General features: G+C 43.0%; 1 protein-coding gene across 1 annotated transcript in view; it reads left to right on the forward strand.

The window, feature by feature from the left end:
- Positions 1–434: 434 nt before the first annotated feature.
- Positions 435–12675, forward strand: part of LOC103265539 (rho GTPase-activating protein 26-like) — a gene marked incomplete at both ends in the record, with an annotated part of 14167 nt that continues 1926 nt past the window's right edge. Inside the window, 3 exons of the mRNA XM_008063198.1 lie at positions 435–530; positions 2088–2149; positions 5948–6019. Of these exons, the coding sequence (XP_008061389.1) occupies positions 435–530; positions 2088–2149; positions 5948–6019 (230 nt within the window). The remainder of the gene's footprint in view (positions 531–2087; positions 2150–5947; positions 6020–12675) is intronic.

Consider the following 12675-nt stretch of genomic DNA (forward strand, 5'->3'; position numbering starts at 1 on the left):
GCATGGCCCATGCTTAGCTCTTCCATTAGCAGCCACTGCTGGAAAGACACTGACTGGGGTTGGAGTTGTACCCGATGCCCCACCCCCACCACATCTATTCAGCACACACTGAGCAGGATATGCTACCAGGTCCATGGAGAGGAAACAAACCAACCACAATAGAAAGACATGATCGATCCCTCAGCTCGAGGGACAAATCTGGGAGCTAAGAAAGAGCAGTAGTGAGAATCATGGATGCTTTTCTTCTAGAAGGTTGAGTTGGCCCGTGAAGCTGGAATATATACCCCTCCTCTGTGTCTCATTAGAGCCAGGCCCTATTGCCAGTTGTGCCTCCTGTTTTCCTCCTCTGGGAATTTGAACATAATGTCTTCCTTTTCACAAATCAGAAAGCCAATTTACTTTCAGTAATTTCTGATTTTTCTTTTTCTCTTTAGATTTGTCTTCAGCGAAGCGGAAGTTTGCAGATTCCTTAAATGAATTTAAATTTCAGTGCATAGGCGATGCAGAAACAGATGATGAGATGTGTATAGGTAAGTCAAAACAACATTCATTGTTTGTCCTAGCGTTTAACATCCTAGCAAAGCCTTTCTCATGGGATGGGAACTCTCTAAGGTTAGTAAAGATGGACGTCCACAGTGGTAGTGAAGAGGCAGAGCTATGTGAGGATGGGGCTGCTCTGGTCTCCCTGAGCTCTGGTGTTGCCTTCCTCACCCTCTGGCATGCCGGAGAAAGCTTGAAGTTGTGAGGTAGGGCTCTCCTCTCCACCTGCCTTTAGTGCTCTTCTTCTGACTGGATTTGCAACATCCTTCCCCACCAACCACAATCCTAACAGCTTTGAACTAAAGTAGAACACAGGTAGCTGAGGAGAGAATTATATCAGAGGTTGCAAACTGGAAGCTCCTAGGCTGAGATCAGAATGCAGCCCTGTTTTGTTTGGCTCTCATTTTAAAAATTGAATTGCCATATAAATAAATTTATCTGAGGTTCCAGTTTTCCAGCTTGTTTTGAAGTTCAAGACTCTATTCTGTTACCCCACTTTCTGGCCTGGCAACAGCTGACTGAGCTTTGTTGCTGCCACTGCCTCGAGAGAGTTTGAGGAGCTCACTGTTAGGTCCACCTTGGCCCTGCCTCTCCCTTTGTTTCCTTAGCAAGAGGCTGAGATGGGTCGCTGTTGATGCCCACACTGAGTTGTGCCACTCTTCATACCTGCCTCCGTCTGTAGGTGGCCCTGAGCACCAAGGATTTACCAGTATCTTGTCATTGTACCTTGTTTTTCATGCATTGGGCATCTCAGTTGACTTCATTAAATGAGCAAGAATTGAGAAAGTTTTATTGAATTAATTAATTCCTCAAAGGCTTATCGTGTTCCTGCTGCAACATAGAGCACCAGGATCTAGGGGTGAGCACAGGCAATTGGGAGCCAGCTGAGAGCAGGGAAGACATTTCCCTGTAGCTCATGAATGTGTGGATGCTTTTTCCAGAGTCTTAGGAGTCCCGAGTATCCTCAGGACTGTTGCACTTAATGTTTATGGCCTTTGTGAATAATTCAGGAAAGGCAACTGCCTGCACCTGGGTGCCATACTGCGAGCTGCATTCTATTAACAGTGGCCTTAGGAATCAAAGAGGAGGAGCCCAAGAAGAGGCCAAAGATGTGGTCCCCAACACCAGCAGCACTATTTGTTTAGTTCTGGCGCCAAAGAAAAGGCTGGGTTCTGATGCAACCCTATGACAAAGGTTGAGAAGGTTGAATCCTGGGTAGGAAATCCTTCAGCTCTTGAGTGGAACTCTACCCCTTCCAGTCCGTGGCTTGGGAACCTGCCAGCATCTCACCAATCCTGGGTACTCTCAGAACCGGCAGGCCTTTGCCTTGAAGAAATCCTTTGCTAGCTAGCATGCCAGGTGGAATTAACCTGCATTTCTGGGTCATCCTTAATGGTTAGTGATTAAAAGATAAAGGGAGCCTTGGGAAGCAATTGACTTTAGGCGTCTGCATGTGCCAGGGAATTTAAGTCCATACATAATCATCAGACCTGGAAAGGCTCCCCAATCACTATCCCCCTACCTCATGTCCCCTTTCTCTTTTCTAGCAAAGTCTTTGCAGGAGTTTGCCACTGTCCTCAGGAATCTTGAAGATGAACGGATACGGATGGTGAGTATGTCGAGGGAGTGAGGAATTTGTTATCAGAACTGGGTTCAAGTCCAGACTATGCCGCTTGAGTGCTTTGAGCTTTTGCGCAAGCCTCATATTTGTAGGCTTTGAAGCCTTTTGTACATGACAAAGGATTGCCCTGGTGGATAACTTTAGAACGACATCGTTGTTTCTCTAAAGATTCACTGTAAGGTCTGTAGGTAAGGGTAGATCTTTTGAGTTATTTCACTTTTGGGGACCTTAGATTCTCTACCAGCAGAATGGGAAAGAAGGTGCCCTACTCTGCTCCTTCCTTCTTCCACTTTATTAAGCCTGTTCAAGAGCCCTCTGAGGGCAGGGCTTCTTCTTCACTTTTAATTCTTACGCACCTAATATGGCGCCTGCTACATAGAAGGCACCCAGTAAATAAGCACTTAGTAAATGAAGGTAACTGTGAGAAGCTTTTCAGAGAGAGGCACTATGCAAATATAAGAATCAAATAGTGATCTCCGGGTTTTTGTGCTAGGATATTCTGGGTGTGAAGAAATGAGAGATTGTCTATCTACAGGAAGCTCCTTTGCATATTCCCCCCGGACTCCTCAGATCCCAGGAGTGAACCTTGGTTTGAGATGCCCAGTTGGCTGCACACTGGCTTGCTCCTGGGAGGGCCTGTCTCTGTGCAACAGCAATACCTCAGGTAGATTCCACCAGGGAGCATTTTCTTCTCTTCCCCTACTGACAGTTGATGGTTTGAGCACTGCATTTACCAAGACAGTATGTAGTCAAGTACTTCGTGTGCATTTTCTATGTTAACTCTCATGATGATGCTGTGAAGTGGTGTCTGTATTATTTCCATTTTCCAGATGGAGATATTGAGGTTTACAGAGGTTAAGTAGCTTGTCCAGGATCACACAGTTAAGAAGTGATATTAACTATCTCTGGGTTCAAACCCGAGTCTACATTATACCAGAAAATGTGGGCATTTCTTCAAAATGCCAAACACAGCAGAAGACTCTTGCCTTCTGCCCTGCAGAGAGAGATTCTACTTCTCCTAATTGCCCACGGCTGGTGCTTGAACCAGGATCAAGAGAGTGGTGGCGGCAGCAGCAGGGTGGGTGGTGGGTGGAAGCAGCAGAAAGCTTGTGTGTTTGTGCACGTGCTGGTGCCTGAGAAAGGGAAATGGTTCTTTTGAGTCTGATTCTTGGCTGTGTTCATATTTGGGGGTGGGGGGTGTGGTGAACAGATCACCATGAATACCCTGCAGATTGCTATGGCCTGTGGTAAGGGAACAATGACTGGATTATACTTTCAGCTTGGCTCTGCAATTTTATTATTAATGTCAGTGAATTGAGTTTCTACGTCTGCATCTGAGTATCTAGGCTTCGCAAGTCCCCTCTCTGCCTCCTTGCCCTGTGACAGCCTCATCAGTTCGGCTCAGCTCAGCAAAGCTGCACCTTCTTTGGAAAGCGTCCCTGACTCCCTGGGTTACTTGGCCACCCTTTGTATTTTCTTAACAGCTAGTCCAGCTTCCAATTCTACATGTACCACTTTGTGTCCTGTTAATTGCTGTACTACACAGTAAAATGAATTCCTCAAGGGCGGGGAACAGGCTGCTGTGTCCCCAACATTGAGCAGAGTGTTGGAATTGAGTGAAGTGATAGTCACAGACTCAGACCCAGTGGGACTCTATTCCTCATCATCTGCAATTCCTCATTTGACAGGGGAGAAAACTGGTCTTGGCAAGGCTGATAGTAAGCAGTAGTAGGATTGGGACAAGGACTTGGGTGTCCTGATCCTCAGCTGAACAGTTGAGTGTTTTTGTATTTTAAGCATCTGTCTTGGACTGGATTCTCAGTCATGGATGCCCACTGGAATAACTTGGGGAGTTTAAAAACTAAGTCCAGAGATTCTGAGTTAATCAGTTTGGAGTGTGGCCTTGATACTGGATTTTTTTTTCTTCTTTGAGTTGCATTCTCACTCTGTTGCCCAGGCTAGAGTGCACTGGCATGCTCACAGCCACTGCAGCCTCAACCTACTGGGCTTAGGTGATCTTCTGCCTCAGGCTTCCAAGTAGCTGGAACTACAGGCACGCGCCACCATGCCTGGCTAATTTTTTGATTTATTATAGAGGTGAGGTCTTGCCAAATTGCCCAGACTTGTCTCGAACCCGTGGCCACAGGCAATCCTCTCACCTTGACCTCCCAAAGTGCTGGGATTACAGGCTTGAGCCACCACACCTAACTGACACTGGGGTTTTTAAAAGCTTCCCAGTCTCACTGTGCAGATAGGGTCAAGAACCACGTATCTGGGGCTTGGCACACTTTTCTGAGCTTCAGAGACTTGCGTGTGATTTATGGAAAAGATGTAAACAAATGAACTGATTAAGCAATATCAAATGATGATAAAAGCCAAACAAGTGAAATAACATGGCAAAATTCCAGTGTTAAAATACACCCTTCTAAAATAAGTAATCTCAAAATTGAGAAAACAGCAAATGGGAATAAATGTGGAAAGTTGACTTCTTCTGTCCCCCATGTTGTCCAGTCAGTTCTTTATTGCCCCCTTCTGTGGCTTCTGGCATTTACTGTTAGCTTCATTGTGATGGACATGCATGTGATTTAGAAAAAATAATGCTTTGTTGCAATGAGATTCCCGAAATAATTAGTTGAGCAAAGAATGACAAATGAATGGCTTAAAAGGAAAGACTGTAAAATATTGTATTTCCTTAGAAAAGACCAAAGAATCTTAGAGCTGCAACAATCAATCGCTCTTATTTTGTAGATGACGAAATTAGGGCCCAGAGAGGTTAAATGTTCTGCCCATGGTCACACAGTTGGCATCCAATCAAGAAATAATCCATTCATTCATTTAGTCATTCAAAAATGTTTGAGTACTCCTTTGTTTCAGCACTCTTTGGGGATAGTGGTAGAAAAGTAAGCATTTATCAGCTAGTGATGTAGCTACGTATGCATGTGTGTGTCTGTGTATGTGTCTGAATAAATGTGTGGGGTGATGAACTAGAAAACTTCAGCTGGTGTACATGTTCTCAACAAAACTCTGAGGGGGGGCTAGTTGGGTTACACTGGTTGTCAGGGAATGCCTCCCTAGGGGGGTGACCTGGAAACTGAAGCCTTAATAATTGCAACATGGAGTCACTTCTGTTTGAGAACAGAGTGTTTAAGGGAATAGCCAAGTGCAAAGGCCCTGAGGTAGGATGAGTTTGGTATGTGTGAGATGCCATGGGGTGATGGTAGGCTGGAATACAGGACCTGAGGGGTGAGCCCTGTGAAGCAGAGAGGCAGCCAGTGGTCAGGAGGCACAGATGCCTTGGCCTCAGTCCATCCCAGTTCTGGTAAGGCAACACAAAATCAGGCTTGAAAGGTTCTCACACCACCAGATGTCCAGAGGTGTTTTGTATTTTATTTTGACATAGACTCAGTATTGATTTACTTTACCTATAATTTGAGTGATGGGCATTTATAAGATGCTCAGTTTTCACCTGAAGCTTGAAACTTAATCCCTGCTCTGTAGGCAATTCTATTCTATCTTCAGGTGGTTGCTTAGTTTTAGAGGTCCTCATTTTTACTTTTTAGAATCAATATCAATCACGAACAGGAAGAATATTATGTTTTGAACTGATAACTATGTTTTAGATTGACGTGCTGTTAGTTTCAGTGTTGTGAACAGTTGATACACACCATATTGCTTACTAGAATTTTATTCTCAGTCGTGGGGAGGCAGCTCATGACGGAGCTGCGATAGTATTTCACTGATCTTGAGTTTATGTCTTTTTTCCCCTCCTCTGTTTTTCTTCACCAGATTGAGAATGCCAGCGAGGTGCTCATCACTCCCTTAGAGAAGTTTCGAAAGGAGCAGATTGGAGCGGCCAAGGTGAGAATTTTGTGAGCCTTATTCTTGGATTTTAAGGTGGGAGGTCTGGAAAACCCAACACTTTCTTTAGAAAATCTTTAGGAAAATCAAAGCTCACCTAATTCAGAACATCATTTTAGGAAGAGAAGCTCAGAGCCTGACTCATCAGTTCTTTACAGGTGACTGAAGTACAACTGTCTGAGTGGTCACCCAGAGCAGCCATTCTAGCATTTTATCTTATTGTTTTGTGCTAGCTCACAAGTCATCCAAGGGTAGAAGAAACCATACCTTCTTTGTGTTAGCAGAATCTGTGTGCTTGAACAGTTGACTGTGTTGGACTACACATTTGTTGCTTTTGTGGAGTGGTATTTATTGTGGAGATTTAGGACTCACTGTAGGCATGGGGACCCTGTTTCAAGGTAGACGGCTGGTACTTAGATTTTGCTGATTGATTTATTGTATGTGGAAATAGGCCCTCTCTTGCCAGTTCCTTAAATTTTTAAGAGAAACTGAAACTCCAGTGTTAGATGAAGTGTTGTCAAATAACTTAAGAAAATATATTATATATTATGCAGGTTAAAAAACCGCATCTGCAGGTCTGCTTCAACCCAGAGGTCACCATTTGTTATCACTGACCTGGAGGGACTGGAGTTAAAACTTGGCTAATTCTAATGTGTTCTTGAAAGCCTGCTCATTTTTAAAAGGTGAATTCTCCAGGGTTCCCCTGCCCTGTGATAAGTCACTAGGAAACTCTAGCTGGTTTGACCTTCAGTAAAGCATTAGAGGCCACCTACATGGGGGATGTTTTCATTGGAATCAATTTGCAATATTTTCTTCCTGTTTTTCTAAAACTGCAAGTCATGTCGTCAGCTGCAGTCCTTGTGTCACCTGCAGGGGGTTTGATTAACCTCACCCTCTTACATGTAAGTACAGTATGCATTTTACTCAGTTGCCAAGTGAAGTATTCCTCCTCCACCCACTGCCCCAACACACATGCATATATGCCCCTACCTAAGTACATCTGCTTTCTGGAAATAGATATGATTAGGGCCTGAAAAAGATAATGTTAAGTCTAGGTCTTTCAGAGGGATCGCTGGCCATCATTTGAAGGAGGGACCATGGCAAATCTTTTTCTCCCAGTTTTGCAACACTTTTCGACTAATTTTAGTGCACACATTTGTGAAGAAGTGGGAGTTCATTGGTTATTATCAGAGATTAAGGAATGTATAAATTGAAGAAAGTCTTGTCCAACTAAGATTTTGTCCAAGACTTAGAATAGCCCAGTGATGACTAAGAATACGTTGTGCATGCTGGCAGGCCTTCCCACAGAGGCCCCGGGACCTGTGTTTCCTCCTCCTGCGCCTGCTGGCAGTGGCTTCCAGAGTTAGAAAGAGGTTTGAGGCAGAGGCAGAGGCAGAGCAGACCTGTTTACTGAATCACCTTTTCAGTAGTTACTTCTTAGCATAGATGCCTCTCACTTGGGCCTCTTCCCTCATTCTGGTCCTGGGCTTACCACAGTTACCACAGAAGAGAAGCAGCAGTCAGAGGGCTCCCTTTGCTTTGAGAATCAGTGAGCTTAGTGATAGGAGTAGGTGCTTTTTCTCAGGGGATTTTAGATAGTAAATCATATAAGAGTAAAAAAATTTAAATAAAATAGTTACTCACCAAAGCATATTTCCCTTTATACATACTCTTCTCTCATTCATTAAGTTGTTAATTATTAAATAACTTTTTGATAATTATTAGTCATTAAAGGATTTGTTGACATTTGGGATGATTCTCATTTCTCCCTTTTTCTCATTTTTTCCCTGGTATACCCTCCCCACTTCCTGCACACCTGCACTTTATGTCATAGCATTATGAAAATTTAAGAGAAAGAAAACAGACAGCAAACCCCCTGCTAGGCTATCTAGGGAGTGGTCTCAAGCATACCTAGGAGCCAGCAAGTGCTCTTTGCTGGTTTGGGGAGTGGCCAAATGGAGGTTCTGAACTGCCTGTGTGATGCTAAAATTACTCCTCCTTCCTCCTCCACGTTCTGGTGCTGCTTCAGTTGCTATAACAACCTGTTGCAGAGTGCTCAGTATGAAGGCTGCCAGGAGGAGGACTCTTGGGCATTTCTTGTAATGTGGGTGCTCCGAAGTGACCCTGGAACTTGACAGAGCCATGACTCTAAGTTTAGATTTCTGAGTTTGGCAAAGTTGACCTTTCCTGTGTCAGGCACCTTTGAGTCCTGGGTTTTAGTATGAAATTACAACAGACTTAACAGAGTAGTGTTAAGAGAGGGTCTAGAGTTATACTGCTTATGTACAAATCTCACTTCTGCCATTTGCATGTAAATTTAGGGAGGTTACTGAACTTCTCCATGCCTGTTTCCTGATCTGTAAAATGGGGATATTAATAGAGTTTACTGCATAGTTATCATGATAAAAAAAATGTGATTTTATACAAGTGCTTAAACAGTGTTTGTCCTATAGCTATTTGAATATGAGAACAGTGTGTGTCATATAGTCGTTCGATGTTAGCTGTTATGTTAGATGCACGCAGTTCATTCATTAAACAACGATGTGCTGGCTTGCTCTTGTGCCAGCGCTGTGCTGTGTGCTGGCATTTGGTCAAGAACAAGGCGGAACAAGACTGGGGAAAGGCCATTAGACAAAAGGATGTGAACTATAACTTCGAATTGTGGTAGGTGCTTAGAAGGGTTACCTTTGTGGCACATGGGATGTGGAAAGCAAGTGGTGTTCTTGACAAGAGGAGGTAGGATTAGGTGATTAGTTTATCACAACATTACTGACATGTCTTGAGCACTTCCCATGTGACAGGCACTCCTCTAAACACTGCATGTGCTTTATCTCGTTTGATCCTAACAATCTTATGAGCAGGAGGGTATTTTTATTTTGTTATACAATCTTTGAGCTGAAAGAGGAAGCCTGAACAATGATCTCATCTAGTCATCCTCAGTTTATAGATGAGGAAATTGAGTCCTGGAGAGGGTGGTGATTTGTTTCGAGTCAGTTCATACGGAGTTGGGAATAAGGTCCAGACTTCTAGCTCTGTTCTTCATCTTCTTAACCACTCCACAGTGGACTCTCTGGAAGATGAAAACCATCTTGTGTCCTGGGTAACTCTGGGTAACACCACCCTCCCATCTTAAGGGCATTATCTGAATCATTGTGGAGTTTTCCTCCAGAGGTCTTGTTGCGGTTTCCCTTCCTCTTTACTCTCTTCTTTAACTTTGGCTGCCCTCTGGAACATGGAATGTGGGGTGCAAGTTGCCAGAAAGTCACAGAATGCCAGTGACTCATGTTCCCTGGCCTTTCCTCACCTCTGGCCAGCTGGTCTATCCCGGCACCAGGGCTCTCTGTTTCATGGTTGCTGATAAGGGTGGCAGGAGTGGGTAGATGTGAGCTGTGGTTGGAGTTGGAGCCCCAGCTCAAAGTGGTCGATGAAGGAAAAAATTGCTTGAGTCTTGTCTCTGGCCTGCACCCTCATCAGATTTGAAGGCATGATATTTCCTCAGGCTTTTTTATTCTTTGCTTCTGCACACTTCATTGTTTTTGTATGTGAGCGGTCTTTTACATAAAACTCAGATTTGTAGAAATGGATCCATGTCAGTTAAAATGAGTATTTGGTGGCTCTGCCTATTCTGTGAGGTATATTCCTGACAAATAGTGTCCTGACATCCTGATACCATGGGGGCTTGTCAGGGCTCCAGATGGCAGCTTTTTCTGCCCAGAGTGTCCTGCCCCAGGGCATTTGCATGTAGCTATTCTCTTGCTCTAGAGGGCTTACTCTGCCCCTTTCCATATTTAGCAGGTCTTAGCTTATCTCTCCCCTCCCCAAATGATGCTTTTCCTGAGGGCCCTGTCGAAAGAATCTCTTTGATCACATCCTGTTAATTTCCTCTGTAGCACTTGCAGCAGTCTGTCATTTTGCAGATTATTTGTTTACCAGTAAAATGTATTTCTCTTTGTACTAGAACATTCCTACCATGAGGATATGGACCATTTTTGTTTTATATTTCAAGTGCCTGAAGTAGAACCTGACACAGAGTGGTTGCTCATTATAGGTTTGTTAAATGAATAGAGAGATATGTCTGAGCTTCCTTATACTGGGCAGGCAATTTCCCCCCCCCCCTTCTTCTAGGCCTTGGAATTGCAGAAAAATAACCCTGTGGGTTCCATGTGAGTCAAAAGTGGGAATGATGCATCCAGTTAGTAAATCTGATCCTGTTTATCAGCCCACTACCTTCTTCCAGCCCCTTTGCTTGCCATCCCCATTGGAATGTGGAAGGAAGAGAGACTGCTTATGACAGTCTTTCTCAAGTGTGGGGGAACATGGACTTTGGAGGTAGATTATCCTGGGCTCAGATCCCAGCTCTGTCACTCTCTGTGACTTTTTATAAGTTAACCTCCCTGGGTCCAAGTTTTCTTATTTGTCAAGTGGGGAATAAAAATAGAAGCTAAGTGACTCAGTGACTTGGTGGGAGAGCAGGGATTAATATGTTTATTATTATAATTACTTTTCTTTCTTTTTTTTTGAGTTAACAGGGGGTGGGGTGTCTTAGTTACCCAAGCTGGAGTGCAGTGGTGTAATCATGGCTCACCACAACTTCGACCTCCTGGGCTGAGGCAATCCTTCTGCCTCAGCCTCCCAAGTAGCTGGGACTACAGGTGCACTTTACCACGCCTGGCCAATTTTTTGATTTTTCATACCAATGAGGTGTTGCTGTATTGCGTAGGCTGGTCTTAAACTCTTGGGCTCAATCAATTTTCCCTTCTCGGCCTCCCAAAGTGCTGGGATTATAGGCATGAGCCACTGCACCTGGTCTACTTTTCATTTTAAAGGCAATAATATCAGCTAATAAAAATTTCCCAAAAGAGGGGGAAAAAAATCACACATTATCCCATTTGTTTAGCTCAAGTGTTTTCATTGAAGTATATTCCCTTCTAATCTTTGTCCATAGGTAGACATACTTTGTCCATAGGTAGACATACTCTATGCAAGATGCATCAAGTTTGTATGGTGCTATTATTACTTTTCTGTCTATCATGAGCAATTTTCCAGTGACAGTTAAATTTATTGGATGTTCTATAGTCCAATGATCCCAAACCCTATCCTTGGGAAGTGCTGTTGCTGCTGCTTCTTTAATTTTGTTTTGCTGACATAAGTGGTACCATAGTGAACATGCTTTTGCAAATAATATTTTTTTTTGACATACTCCCCAACTTAAAGACCCAATTTGATATTACTGTGCCAAGGGATATATATATAATATACATGTATGTAATTTTATTATATATAAAATTATATGTATAATTTTAATTTGTACAAATTAGTGAAGTGTAAGTGAAAATTGGTTACATGTATATAATGTGTAGTGATCAAGTCAGGGAATTTAGGGTGTGTGTTACCTAGTGCAATGCATTTTTTTGTTAAGTATAGTCATCCTACTCTGCTGTCAAACATTGAATTTATTCCTTCTATATCTAACTGTATGTTTGTACTCACTTCTCTTCATTCTCCCCCTTCCCTCACTTACCCCTACCAGTTTGTTATCTATCTTTCTGCTCTCTTCCTCCCTGTAATCAAATTTTTAGATAAATGTTTGTCTTTGTGCCTGGTTTATTTCAAGATGATGACTTTCAATTCCATCTACGTTGCTGCATATGACATGATTTCATTCTTTTTTATGGCTGAATAGTATTCTGTTATGTATAAATCACATTTTCTTTATCCATTCATCTGTTGATGGACATTTAGGTTGATTCTGTATTTTGCTATTGTTGTGGATGGTGCTTAGGCATGTAGACTAAAAAGTGTTTTTTGAACGCTATTAAGGCTGATCTAACCTTAGTCTAGACTTGTTCCATTCAAGCTACAGGTAGATTCCTTCTTTGGTATTAGCTTCATAAGAAAACTCCTGCTTTGATCTTAGAGTACGTTCCATGTGGTGATGAGCTGAATGTGTATTCTGTGGTCGTTGGGTGGAGTGTTCTGTAGGTATCAATTAAGTCCATTTGGTCAAGAGTCACATTGAGGTTCCAGATCTCATTGCCGATTTTTTGTCCTGATGATCTGTCTAGAGTTGTAAGTGGGGTATTAAAGTCCCCAGCTATGACAGTGTTAGAGTCAATATCTTTTTTGAGTTTACTTAGAAGCTGCTTTATGAAAGTTGGAGCTCCTATGTTGGGTGCATATATGTTTAGGATGGATATTTCTTGTTGTTGGATTGAACCTTTTATCATTATGTAGTGGCCTTCTGTATCTTTTTAAATTTTTGATAGCTTAAAGGGTATTTTGTCTGAGATTAAGATCATGACTCCTCCTTTCTTTTGTGCTCCGTTCACCTGAAAATTTGTTTTCCATCATCTTACTTTGAGTCTGTGAGTGTTCTTTCTAGTGAGATGAATCTCTTGAAGGCAGTACATTGTTGCCTGGTGATATTTTATCCATTTTTCCAGTCTATGTCTTTTTCTTTTTTTTTTGAATTGGAGTCTCACTCTGTTGCCCAGACTGGAGTGCAGTGGCCGCTTCCGGCCATGGCAGCCTCACCTCCTGGGCTCTGGCGATCCTTCCGCCTCTCCTTCCGCCTCAGCCTTCCGAGTAGCCGGAATTACAGGCATGTGCTACCACGCCCGGCTGATTTTTTGATTTATTGTAGAGATGAGGTCTCG

The sequence above is a fragment of the Carlito syrichta genome, unplaced genomic scaffold (genome assembly GCF_000164805.1).
Source record: "Carlito syrichta isolate Samal-C Ts95f unplaced genomic scaffold, Tarsius_syrichta-2.0.1 Scaffold306635, whole genome shotgun sequence".
Classification (NCBI taxonomy): Eukaryota; Metazoa; Chordata; class Mammalia; order Primates; family Tarsiidae; genus Carlito; species Carlito syrichta.